Source organism: Sesamum indicum, linkage group LG3 (assembly GCF_000512975.1).
Source record: "Sesamum indicum cultivar Zhongzhi No. 13 linkage group LG3, S_indicum_v1.0, whole genome shotgun sequence".
NCBI lineage: Eukaryota > Viridiplantae > Streptophyta > Magnoliopsida > Lamiales > Pedaliaceae > Sesamum > Sesamum indicum.
Window position 1 is genome coordinate 8,241,665 of NC_026147.1, and position 12,897 is coordinate 8,254,561.

The following is a 12,897-nucleotide window of genomic DNA, read 5'->3' on the forward strand; positions in this document are numbered from 1 at the left end:
ACAATACATAGAACAATGACAAGAGTTGCATGTAAAGAGACAAACTTTTAACTTACGGAGAGAATCTCCAATGTGGAATTTCTTGGTTGCAGCCCACCGGCTATACATTTCAGTTTCATTGGCATTGGGCTGTCGCCAACCCTCATTGCCACCAACCTTGAACTCCTCCGCCGTGGTTGCCGGAGCAGAACTTGTTATGACCAAAATAAACAGAGTGGCAAAGCAAAACCTCATAAATGAAGCCATGTTCTCAATTCTCGCAGTATTTTTGGACTTCGACCGAGGTATTATCGTAGTTCTAGGATTGGACACAGATTATATAGAGGTGGGGGGGTGGACTGGAGATGATCATGGATATTCAAATTGGAGAGTAACTGGCGGTAGACGTGGTGGTGCATGGCGGTTAATGGTGGTTAAGGGATTTGGCAGAAGCTATGTTTGACTTGGTCTAAGCCCAGACATGATTATCTCACTGATCCATGTGGTTGGGCCATCACTATTTAATGTTTTGGGCTTTTGTCATGCAGTAGCCCATTTCTTTATAAATCATAAATGGGCCCTTAGTCTCATATAAGTTTAGTCAGAAATGAAATTTACCCTCCATCTATTTGAAAACAGAAAATCAAATTTTTAAGTAAAATTTAAGATAAGTTACAGCCACCTCTCCTAAAATTTGATATGATTATAAATACTCATTGTTGCTTGAAAAATTATAAATATCTCATAATTTTAAAATCCGTCTAACAACGAGCGTCTTCTGTTAATTTTCATTAGTTTTTTTATCCAATTTTTCTATTGAACTAACCAAAATATCTTTTTCAATTGTCAATTATAATTTTATGGCATTTTTTTAAAAAAAAAATGAAACATTATTATTAACTAATATTCTCTATGATATATTTTATTTTACCCATCTTAATTTTTTATATTTTTCAAAAAAAATCAATAAGGATAAAATATCAATGTCCACTTACCGTCTAGGAACATAATTATTTTATTTTAGGGGGGTATTTATTTTTTTTTTAACAATATTAGTATATTCATAATTACACCAAATCTCAGAGGAGGTAGTTGTAATTTACCTTAAAATTAAATAAACTAAATTAATTATGTTCTGGTATTAATTCGCTAAAAACACTTTTGTTGAAATTAACGATTGTCTGACAAATACCATCTAGAATAAGTTGTCATGGGGAAAATTTTAAAGATGTATTTGTAATTTTTCAAATAATAAAAATATTTATAATTATAATAAATTTCAAAAGAGCTCATCGTAATTTCTCCTTATTATAATTTTGTATAATTGGTTAATTTCATTAAATAAATGGATAGTGATTTTCTAATTTTTTTGAATTTTGACTCAATAGATTTCATAACATTGGGGTGTGATTTTGATTTTTATTAAAGATTTTACGATTTATCTTGGGGGATTTATTAGATTAATATACATATAAAGATTTATCAAATTTAACTAACTGAAATAATTAAACTTCTTATGAAGTATTTTATTAAAAAATTAATTAAAATTTTAAATTTATTGATAACGTTCTTTTTTATCTTTATTTTTCCTATGTAATTTATTTGTTTATTTTTTTAATTATGAAGTTATACTTAGAAAGTATATTTAATTATAGGAAACTGATTCTTCAATTTTGTTGGATAATTTGATTAATGATATTAATAATTAATAATACAAAAAACAAGAAAGTTTCGATCGGTAGCCGGCAGTTAACGACCGAAAACAGTAATTCCTCTACGGTGTGCGTATCTCCAATTATATACAGTTTCACGTAAATGGCGTTCTGAAAACCACTTTTAAGTGAAATTATTATCAAACAACTGAGACCTCGATAGTGGACAGAACTCTCCATTGAAGAGGGTCTCTGAAACTCTTCTTCGCTATCGGACGGAATTCGAATCAGAAACCCTTAAAAACTTAAAATCCTCACTGATCTTTTTATTATCACAATCATCAAAATTTAATCCCTAAATCTAATTTTTCCCTTCCCATATTTTCTCGAACTTCCCGAATTTCTAATTATCAGCTGGAAAAATGGTATCTTTAGCAAAATTGCTCTATCATGATTCATCTTCCTACACCTTTGGATCAATGGGCCTTGCCCTAGCAATGTCGCTCCAGGGAATGAGTTGGAAGAGTAAATACAGCAAAATCCGCCGTCGTTTCTTGTGTGGGAGCTTGAATAGGCTTTTCAGTAGTTGTGGTGAAATTGAATGAGTTGTTTGCTTGGAACTGGGGATGGGTTGGCGGATGGGAGTGGGTTAACTTGTGATGAGAGTTGCAATGAATGCGAATCCAGGGCTGGTGCCAACTTTTGATGATTATCGAGGATTTCAGGAGGTAATTAATTTAGTGTTTTTGTATGTGTTATGAATTTAGTGCATTTTGTTTGTTTAGGTAGGTGCAAATACAGATAGGATTGCTATAATATGCTTTTGTTTTCCATGGATTATGTGTAGTATCCATTATTGTTTTTCTTGCTCGTATGGCGAAAACCGCCCATTGTTTTTCATATTTGGGTTTTGAATAGGACTTTATAGGAGTGGTGAAAGTGAATGAGTTGTTTGGATGGGAATGGGTGAATTTGTGATGAGAGTCGAAGTGAATGCGAATCTAGGGCTGTTGCCAACTTTTGTTGATTATCGAGGAGGTAATTAATTGAGTTCCTTCACATTTTGTATGTGTTATGGTTAATGTATTTTGTTTCTTTAGGTGGGTGCAAATGCTGGTAGGATTGCTGTTAATATTCTTTTGTTTTCCATGGATTTTTACTCATTCATTATTGTTTGTCTTGCTCATCTGGCAAAAACCACCCATTGTTTTCATATTGGAGTTTGAATGTAAGTGGTGAAAGTGAATGAGTTGTTTTGTGAGTTAGGGCTGGGGATGGGTTGGTAGATGGGAATTGGTTGATTTGCGATGAGAGTCGAAATGAATGCGAATACAGGGCTGGTGCCAACTTTTACTGATGCATTTTGTTTGTTTGTTTAGGTGGGTGCAAATACAGATAGGATGGCTGTAATGTGCTTTTGTTTTTCATCGATTATGTGTAGTTGATACTCATTAATTATTGTCTGTATGTCAAAAACCGCCCATTGTTTTTCATATTGGAGTTTGAATTAGCGTTTGAAAAAAGTTGCCAAATTGAATAAATTGTTGTGCGAGTTGGGGCTGCAGAAGGGTTGGCAGAGGGGAATGGTTAATTTATAATGAGAGTAGAAATGAATGTGAAACCAAAGGTGGTGCCAACTTTTGCTTATTACCAAGAATTTCAGGAGGTAATTAATTGATAAGAGAATGAGAAAAAGGTTGAAAACTTGAAGTTGTTGCAAATAGGATGGGGTATAATATTGGAGGTAGTGAGGAAGCTTGATTTTCTTTGTGCCATTTTCCTTTAGGTGTGAGTGCAGGAAGAGTCTCGTAGAAAGTGGGCCCCTTTTCTCCTTTAATGCATCTTTGGATTCCCTCAAATCCTCTATTTCATCATAAAAAACTGATACCATCGGCAAAACCATTTTCACCCAACCTGCAACTCACCAAGACATTAAATTGAGGATCTGGCCCTTCAAATAGCCGGCCTTGGGGTTCAATTTTTCTTTCAATTGAGTTTTATGATTGAAGCATTCCTATTTTCGGATTTATAAGGCATCTTGTGAATGCAAAGGTTATTATTAGAATCAGAACTACTCCGATTCATACTTTGAGCAGAGTATACATGAATACCAATTTCATGGTCATAGTCCCTAAGATCCAAACACCTTGTTAGAGAATTCTAAAATTGCTGCTGTGGATAGAAAAGCAACGGTAGATTTTTTGTAATATATGTGTTTTGGGTAGTGAGTTAATATTTTTTATGGTTGAGTTTTGTGCTTTCATTTTGTGATTTGTCCACCTTGATATCTCAGATTCTATGTCTAGCCTGTTGATTTGCTTGAGGGATGAATTCAACTGTTTTGTTGTCTGCAAACATTCAGATTTAGTACTATTCTGCTTGATTTGTGCTCTTCTCCCTGGATCTGTCTATCTCTCGCTGTCTTTTTATATATTTGTGATAGATTGACTGACCTGTCCATTTACAATATTTTGATTTATGTGCATTTATGTCTCTTCTCCTTCTGCATGTGATTTATTCATGATGTTTTTCCCTTATTTGATGAGTGTAAGGAAAGTAGAGCAGTGATTTGAAGTCGATTCAAGTGTATTCAAAATTCTGACCTGGATTTGCATTGACTTTATTTCCCTTTTGAAATTTTTTTGTTATTTGGCAATTTGATATAATTCCTTTTTTGTATTAATTTTAAATTTAGGGCACTCTTGGTCTTAAATTGCTTCTTACAGCTGCCAAGACATCAGAGCTTTCTACAATATCTCAGCTGTTTTCATCCGTACCTGCGTTTTCTTTCCGGTCTTAAATTCTGCATCCTTTTTGGTAAGTAAAGATGAAGAGGCAAAACTGTTAATTTGCATATCCTAATTTTGAATTTTTGTTCCCACATACTTTGACCTCATTCCATTTGGTTAGTTTGTAATCTACATTATATCATAGCTCACTGAATAATGTGGGGAAAATGAATATACATTTTAGATGTTTGCTGCTATCGAAACAAATGTATTCTGATTTTATATGTATGTTATTTTTAGTATTGTTTGCATCCTATGTAAATGGTTTGAGGTGAGGTGTAAGATGAAAGACATTTTATTTCTTTTGGAGTTGACAGAAAGTTTTTCCAGCAAAGAATCTGAGATTTCAAAAATTATGGTTTTGCAGGATTCATTACTGAACAAGGATTCCAATGAAGGTTTCTCATTGGGAGTAACAGGGATATTGGTAAAGGTCTTGAGAGAAAATCGACAAATCAACTTATTTACTGAAGAAGAAGGTGGTTGATATTGGTGCACTCAATCAAGAATCTAGGAAAGTATCTAGACAGAAGTACTTAGCTTCATTAAACATAAACAAGAGCTGAAAAACATTCTATGGATGCAAGCAGTGGTAGCACAGGTGGGTCAGTGGAATCAGAAGTCTGCCAATTCAGTGACGAGGATCTGCTGGTCTCGGTGTTTCTTAAAAACAAGAACTCCTTAACTACTGGTGGAAGTTCAACCTGGAACTGTGAGCCTATGAACCCAAAAGGTCGTTCCAGGTCACACATAAGGAGCCTGAAGACAGTTCCAAGGCACTCACAGAAGAGAGCTTGGTCTTCCACAGGCTCTAGAACAGTTTTTTCATGGCTACTTCATTCTGGAGTTGTAGCCCTTAATGAAGTGATCCAACTCCGGCGTCCAGAAGATGATGCCATGCTAAAAGAGGCTATACTCATTAGAGATGGACTGATATGCCTCTGTTGCAATGAGATATTTTCCATCTCACAGTTCGAGACTCATGCTGGTATGACATCGAAATGGCCGGGCATGAATCTTGTCTTGGAGTCTGGGAAGCCACTAGCCTTATGCCAGCTTGAGGCCTGGTCAGCAGAGTACAAGGCTAGAAAAGTCCCCCTGGAATCTAGTCAGATCGATGAGGGTGACGATCTTTGTGGGCTCTGTGGTCTTGAAGGTGAGCTGGTGTGGTGTGACAATTGCCCCGCTACTTTCCATCAAGCATGCTTGTTTGAACAGGTCTGTATTCCCTTTCTTACCTGGTGAAGTCCATTGCTTCTTCTAAATTGTTCCCCTTGTAGTACAATGTGACGTTCTGTATTCTTTCCATAGTTTTGACTAGTTTATCTTGATTTAGCACCATGCTATTAGTATCTAGTTCGATTGATAAACAAGCAAAATGCATTGACCAGTGTACTGGACATTGGAAGAAGCCGGATATCTACTCGGATGAGGACTCAATCTGGTCTTGATGTTCCACTCTATGCTTGATTTTCTTTGAAATTGAGTTGGATGGATTAACTGAAGTGGTCTCCTACTCATTTTAGCTTGGAGAAGGCAATTTATATGCCTTTTGCAAACTAGGAAGTGTTGCAGTGATTCTCTACTCTACTATCTTCGGACTTTTTGAGTTGGATAAGTCTGTCATACTAAACAGAATTAAATTCATTGAGGTTAAATTTTGTTATTTAGTTTCTTGGTGATTTAAAGTTACATATAGGAACTTGTCCTATGTATAAATACACATATTAGGAATGACTTGTTCCTACCAAATCTCACTTGTGGTTTGTTCATTGCCTATACTTTTTCTATGTTAATCAGTTTTCAAATGATTAGATTCAATAGTGGTAAACATGGCAGGAAGAAGATTTTGTCCATCATGGAATTGTGATTTAGTGTCTGTTCGTGATCTGCTACTCTGCAGAAGTTGATTTCTTGCAATTTTACAGTAAAATACCGAGAAAAGGAATAAAATACAATGTGGTGCCTTGAGTGGACGGAGAATAGATGTACCATGGAAAGAGATGAATAGGAATATAATTAATAAATGTAAACAGAAGGATAAACGATTGGTTTGTAATGTTATTGTGTCCATTAGAGGGTGAAGATAGTAACTAAGGAATAGAGAAACTCCTGACTTAGCTAGGGAAATGAACAAGAAAATGGGAGGGAGAAAAAACATGACTTGTGATAGGATAATATCCCGAAAGATGACGTGATTTAATAAGTTTCATAGTGGCTTTTTTTTCCCTTTTCAAGGAAAAATGCACTCTAGGTGAGCTCAAGCTAATAAATCTATGCGCCTGTCCTCTTTCTTTCCTTTCTTTTCAGTAACGGTTCTTCTTCCGAACTTCAAAGATAAAAATTTTCGGTACTTAGATATGAGAAAGGAATGCTTAGTAAAAGAAAAGCTGGACTTTGCTAAGGGTGTAAGTCACGATAGAGAAAGCTAAGTTTGGCAAGTGTATTAAGCCTTCCAGGTCTTCTCAGCTCAGTGATTTCTGTCATGCAGCGTATAAGTCTACCAATTTGTTGAATAGTAATATGACTAAATAAGTCTAGCAAAGAAAAGCACTATGAGGAGCATTTCTTTCCACGTCTTTAATAGTTTTACTTCCCAAAAATCCACATAAGCTATTTAGGAAGGTTTACTAATTTGCACACATTAATGCATGTATTTCCATGCGCATGCATACGTTTATACATGCAAGCACATAACCAGGCAGAGACATTCAGGATCTCACAAGTGAGCTTTGTTCATTAACTTAATCATATAGTTGTAACTTGATTATCAACTTATGGTTCCCTTTACTAGTGGCTAATGAATAGTTGTTCTTTAGAACATGAAGAAACCATTACATTTTTGCTTTACAACTTCCCCATTATTTTGTCCTCTGCCACCTGCTTGAGATTTGCTTCAAATTTCTTTTTTGTATTAACTAGACACCTGTCACTCGATTAATTGTTTCAAGGCCATTACAAGCACAAAGTTGAGAAATCCTCAAATCCAGAAGGGTTATCAATAGGCTTGAGTATCTCTCGTGGACTTTGTATGATGCTTCTAGTCTGTGTAAGATCTGAAATAGTTGAAGTAATATTTGCAATTTAGCTTTGGTAAAAGGTCAATTAGAAATGTGAATAAAACAAGCTTGATTTAATTGCTCATAGGCGATCTCAATGTCAGTGTAAAGTGATTTCAAGTTCACCTGGATGAGATCTGCTCAAGAAGTTGAAACTTCTTAAACTGAAAAAGATCTTAGAGCTTTTTCAGTTTCAAGATCATTGAGTTTCGGTGAATTTTCGGACCAAAACTCAATAAATTATATTGTCCTTTTGGGACCAATAAAAATCAAGATCCATACATGAAATTGCATGTATACTTTTTGGCATGACTAGTCTATGGGTGGTGCTTTATGACTATACTTTTCTATGTATTGGTGCTTGTCAAAATATTAGATAGGTGAAGAGATAAGAAGGAACAAAGAATTGCGTGGTTTAGCCATATGGCATACATCACGAGACTAATGCCCAAAGGGCTGAATCATTTCGTTCTCTCTTGATTTGACATTACAATGTTCATCTATTTTATCTAGGTGAATTAAGCCTAAAAAGAATGAAAAATAAGGAAATCACACCAGAATCGAATAGAAATATTATAAGAACCAATTAGTCATTATTGTGATCTTGCAATTATATTGAAGAATCAAATCTTGATTCCTAATGCGTCCAGCAAGAAATATAGATATCTTGATGTTTTCAACTTGGACAATGTAGAGTAAACTTTTCTTCACGTCCTAGATAGGGTGTGCATTCAGGATTATCAAACTGAACCGAACCGGAATGTTGTTTAACTGAAATTTCGGTAAGGCCATTACCGAACCAAAATTCTCGGTTCGGTAATTTACCAATCGGTTTGGTTCAATAAATTACCGAAAAAACTGATTTTTTTTTTAAAAAAAAATTGTTGAAGAATCAAATGAAGGGTTATTAGCGGTACGTATCAAAATATCCTTCTTTTGCATTTATTAAAGAAAGATGTTAAAGTACGAATTCAATTTCTTTTGTTTATTTGATCAAATTAATTAAGATTGCTTGTGGACTTCAATGTTTGATTCCTATAAGGATACCTAATCCGAACGTATTCTCGCATTAATATAATATAAAAGGAGTCATGAACTCACCTCTTCTCAGACGGCAGAGTTGATGCAGTGGCAGTGGGTGGTGGGGCTCTTTTCTTTCTCAGTTCTCTTCTCTTCTCTCTGCTCTGAATCTGTGAAAATTAGATTTACGGGCTAGGGCTTATTAAAATTTAGTTTTTTTTTAAAAGAATAAATATGTATCTAACATTTATACGTTTAATTATGCATTTATTCTATTTATATATATTATAATATATATTTTTTTAAAAAATGGGTATTCAGTTCGCTAAGGTAAATCAGTGCCCAAAACCGAAACCGGACGAAATACCAGAATTTTAGAAGAACTTGTACCGAATACCGAATCGAAATTTTGCTTAGGTATTCGGTACGAACTGAAATTTCGGTTTCGGTTCAGTCGGTAAACCGAACTGTGCACAAGAATGCACGAAAATGGAATGAAGTATAGAACATTACAATCGAATGTGTAGTGCACCGGGATCAATGTGTATCAAAAAACCGAATGCATGGAATGAACACTGTGACGAAATAGAAGCAAGAGGTAGTCGGCCTAAGAACATGATGCCATGTCAAAAGTTTAGATAAAGGGAAAAGAGTGAAACAAATAATTATGTGGACAGCTATATGGCCTACATCACAACACAACCCCCCGCTACACTCTCACTCCAAGCTACGCCTGCTGAGCAAGATGCATTGCAATTTCCTCTTCTGTGACGCATCGGAGTATGACCCAGGATGGGAAGAGAAAGACTTTTTCCTCTGGCGAGCTCTCTCTCGTAAACCCAAAGACACCCCAAGACAAGGTCAAACTGTTGGGAAGACGACAGGGTCAATAGAACCTGGCTGGGTTCCAGCTGGGATAGTAGCGCCTATTCAACATCAGTTCCGAAAGGGTCCGTTCATGCTGGAGGGAGCATCCCCACTTAGTGAATGGTCTGCTAGTTCACGCAAATCCGAAGTAGTTATCACGGATGTCCACAGGGCTAAGTCATTTGTTCTCGTTTAGTTTAGAATTAGAATGTCCATTTTCATATACGTGAATTATGCATTTCGAAAAAGAAAAATGAGGAAATGTTGTGATCCTGCAATTATATTGAAGAATCAAATCTTGATTCAGAACGCCTCCATCAAGTTGAACTTGAACATAGAGATCTTGATTAAAGTGTTCAACTTGAATAGTGGAGGTTAAACTTTTCTCCAGCTCCTCGATCAACGACATGACCTTTTTTGTGATTTAGAAATGACAATTATTATCTAATCTCAACAAAAGAATACATGGAATGAAGCGTTGTGCATCAATGTGTGCCAAGAGTAGATGCATGGAAACAACAGCATGACGAACATAAGCAAAATGAAGGAGGCCAAAGATTCTGCTCAGATTCCATGTCAAAATTTTAGATAGCTGAAGAGAGAAGGAATCAATAATTATTGGCATGGTGTAAGTCCATGAGCAAATGTCCAAAGGGCTAGTCATGCTATTCTCTCTTAATTTGCGAGTACAATGTTCACCGTCTCATATAGGTGAATTACATGTCAAGAATGGAAAATGAGAAATCATTTCAGAATCAAATAAAAGTATCGCAACAATCAATTAGAAATTATGGTGATCTTGCAATCACATTGAGTAATCAATTCTCAATTTTTAACAGTGCTAATGCATTCTCCGCATTGAAGTATTGATATATTTCGCCTGCCAAGATTTTCAGTATTAGTGAGAGGACCGACTTGAGAAAGATTTCTAGGTGATTTACAGGTGATCATGATTATGAAAACTATAACTCTCTTGATAATTCAGTATATTCTAACAGAAAGAAATGGTCAATTAACTGATGAAAGAAAGTTAATGAATCTATACCAATTTAGCTAACTTGGAAATTTCTAGAAGTTCAGCGTGTTGTTTTGCTTTCGTATCTTTTGATTACCAAGAACAAACTGCCAAAACATTTTGGCAGTTTTGATTCCAGAAAGAGAAGTTCTGTACACTGTAGTCTGATAAGTCACACTGCCTATGTGACTTGGGTTGTTTTCACTAGCTGTGTTGAAGAAAAATCTGTACATCTATTTTTTTTAACACTTCTTGCAGGAGCAGACGTCCTTTACCTATAGATCCTGTAAAATAGTAGGTATACATTAGTTGCATTCAAAACAATACTTTTTAAGTTCTAATATTGAAAGACCCATCATATTGCTGACAATCATCTAGGAGATATTTCTTGATGATATTGTTGGGCCTGCATAATTTGGGTTGTTGATGCTTCGTTTTATTTCATACAAGCACGTTAAAATGCTTTTGGAACTAGCGATTTTTTCGGGTTGGATCCAATTTGTGCACAAAACTTTCTTACGAGTGATTGGCATTTCTCAAGAGTACCAATTAATAGATAGAATAAATTCTTCAGTGTGGGTGGCATGTTTTCATGTTATGTGCTAAACTGGTTGTCTTGAAGTACAAGATGGGAAAATTCTACACAGACAAGAATATGCTAGGTTCTTCTCCTTCATGCAGCTGAATGGAGACATATAAAGATTAGAGTTGGTGTCCTAAAGAGAGAGAATAACTTGCAGATAGTTATTAATAGAGTTTAACCACTTCATTCTATAGCACTTCTAAATTCTTTCCCACATTAGAGAATGTAATGGGAAGGGCTTGATAAACTGATCCTTACTTTCTAAGGAATTGATTTTTATGTGTAGTTAACTTATCCTTGTGTTAATTGTCGTTCTGCAGTTAAAATGATGAATAGGATACCATTTGGCAGTTTGTCTACTTTTATGTTAGTACGACGCTTGCATATGTGATCAATTCTCAGTATAGTTTTTCCTTTTTTAGGAATCTCATAAATGTCACTCAAGAGTTTTGGATATATCATGTGAAAACAAATTCCTTATCTGTAAAAGGCCCTCTATCAAATTTGACTATTATTTTCTTTCAGTGTTGTGTCTCAGGTTGGGCAAAGTACTAAAACTCACCGGTGTCTTGTGTTGTTTCTGAAATTTATAAATGAACTTGTTTCTCTGATGATATATTGACACTACAAGATTTCAACTGTTTGCTATTATATTTTAGCTTTCTGAATAGGCCTAAATGTTAATGTCAGTTTCCCATCAAAGTTACCGTCCTTGTTTTATTTCCATGTGGCATAACTTCTATGGTCTTGTCTCTACTTTCTTGAGCAATGATCTCCGCCATCCACCATATGACAATTCTTTCCTTTCACTCTCTAAGATTTGGAATTCTTTTTAAATTTGCACTGAGGTTTCTTTGCTAGGTCACATTATTTTACATGTTTTATTCTGATCTTTATTTGAAAGGAAATGACAGTTCTGTATCTACATTTTAAACACTAATCAAATCTTCCAAATTAAGAAAAATAAAGAAAAGAGGAAGCAAGATCACGATTTGGATTATGAGTAATTGTGCCATACCATTTTGTACATTGTATTCATTTGTGTTTTTAATCCCATTCATCCCCTGGTGAATCTGTGGACATGTGACAACTTTTTTTTTTGTACTCAACAAAGATTCACATTAGTTCCTTGAGAAGTTAAAAGAAAAAAAAAATAATGAAGCAATTCTGAAGAGCTTCTGGATTAGTGTCTTGAAATCGCAATCTAAATCATGTCCAAGTCCGTACTAATAATTTATGCATTTTCCTCATTTCTTGATTCCAGAGGCTATGAGCATCCCACTTGATTTGTTAAGAAGAATTTCGCTTGGAGAAACCATTTTTTGCTTGTCCACAGAATATTGTTGTGAGAGCCAAAGCCTTTAAACTTAACAAATTTGACATCAGTATAATTAAGTTGTGGAAATCCAAAATACTCTGTGATGTCAATGCATTATACAGATTAACTGCTTAGTAGAATTTGTTAATTCCATATAGTGGGCCCAGATAGGGGCAGTGGGCTAGTTTATGGATTTCTCCACATCTTGATGTAGATCTGGTGTCTTGTTTGCTTAATCAGTAGACATATTATGTATATGTTAATTTATAAATTTGGTATACTAAATGATTTCTCTATTTTTTTTTTCCTGAAGCTTCCTGAGGGAAACTGGTATTGTCCGCAATGTCGTTGTCAGACTTGTTGGGATGTGGTCAATACTAAAGATCCTTCACACACTCCTGGGACCCTGAAATGCTCAATGTGCAAACACAGATGTAAGGTTTCATCTGCACTTATGGTGTTTAATTCATTAAAAAACAGGGTGATGATTTGTTTGTTGTAAATTGCAAGGAGTCTGCAACAAAAGTTTGGGATATCTCAATACTCAGGGGATCTGTAACTTTTTTGAACTACAAATGAGAGACGATTAGGCGTTTCTCTCCTATGATCTTTATC

General features: G+C 35.1%; 2 protein-coding genes across 5 annotated transcripts in view; one reads left to right on the forward strand and one right to left on the reverse strand.

Moving 5' to 3' along the window:
- Positions 1-330, reverse strand: part of LOC105157671 (mavicyanin) — a 1,164-nt gene extending 834 nt beyond the window's left edge. Inside the window, exon 1 of the mRNA XM_011074107.2 lies at positions 57-330. Coding sequence (XP_011072409.1) covers positions 57-246 — 190 coding nt within the window. The 5' untranslated portion in view covers positions 247-330. The remainder of the gene's footprint in view (positions 1-56) is intronic.
- Positions 2,130-12,897, forward strand: part of LOC105157673 (increased DNA methylation 1-like) — a 15,570-nt gene continuing 4,802 nt past the window's right edge. Inside the window, exons 1-4 of one of the 4 annotated variants that reach the window (XM_011074111.2) lie at positions 2,130-2,359; positions 4,327-4,448; positions 4,788-5,638; positions 12,596-12,716. In XM_011074111.2, coding sequence (XP_011072413.1) covers positions 4,997-5,638; positions 12,596-12,716 — 763 coding nt within the window. In that variant the 5' untranslated portion in view covers positions 2,130-2,359; positions 4,327-4,448; positions 4,788-4,996. Of the gene's footprint in view, positions 2,360-3,205; positions 3,824-4,326; positions 4,449-4,787; positions 5,639-12,595; positions 12,717-12,897 lie in introns of those variants that run through there. The other 3 variants (XM_020692969.1, XM_011074109.2, XM_020692970.1) reach the window with 3 other exon arrangements.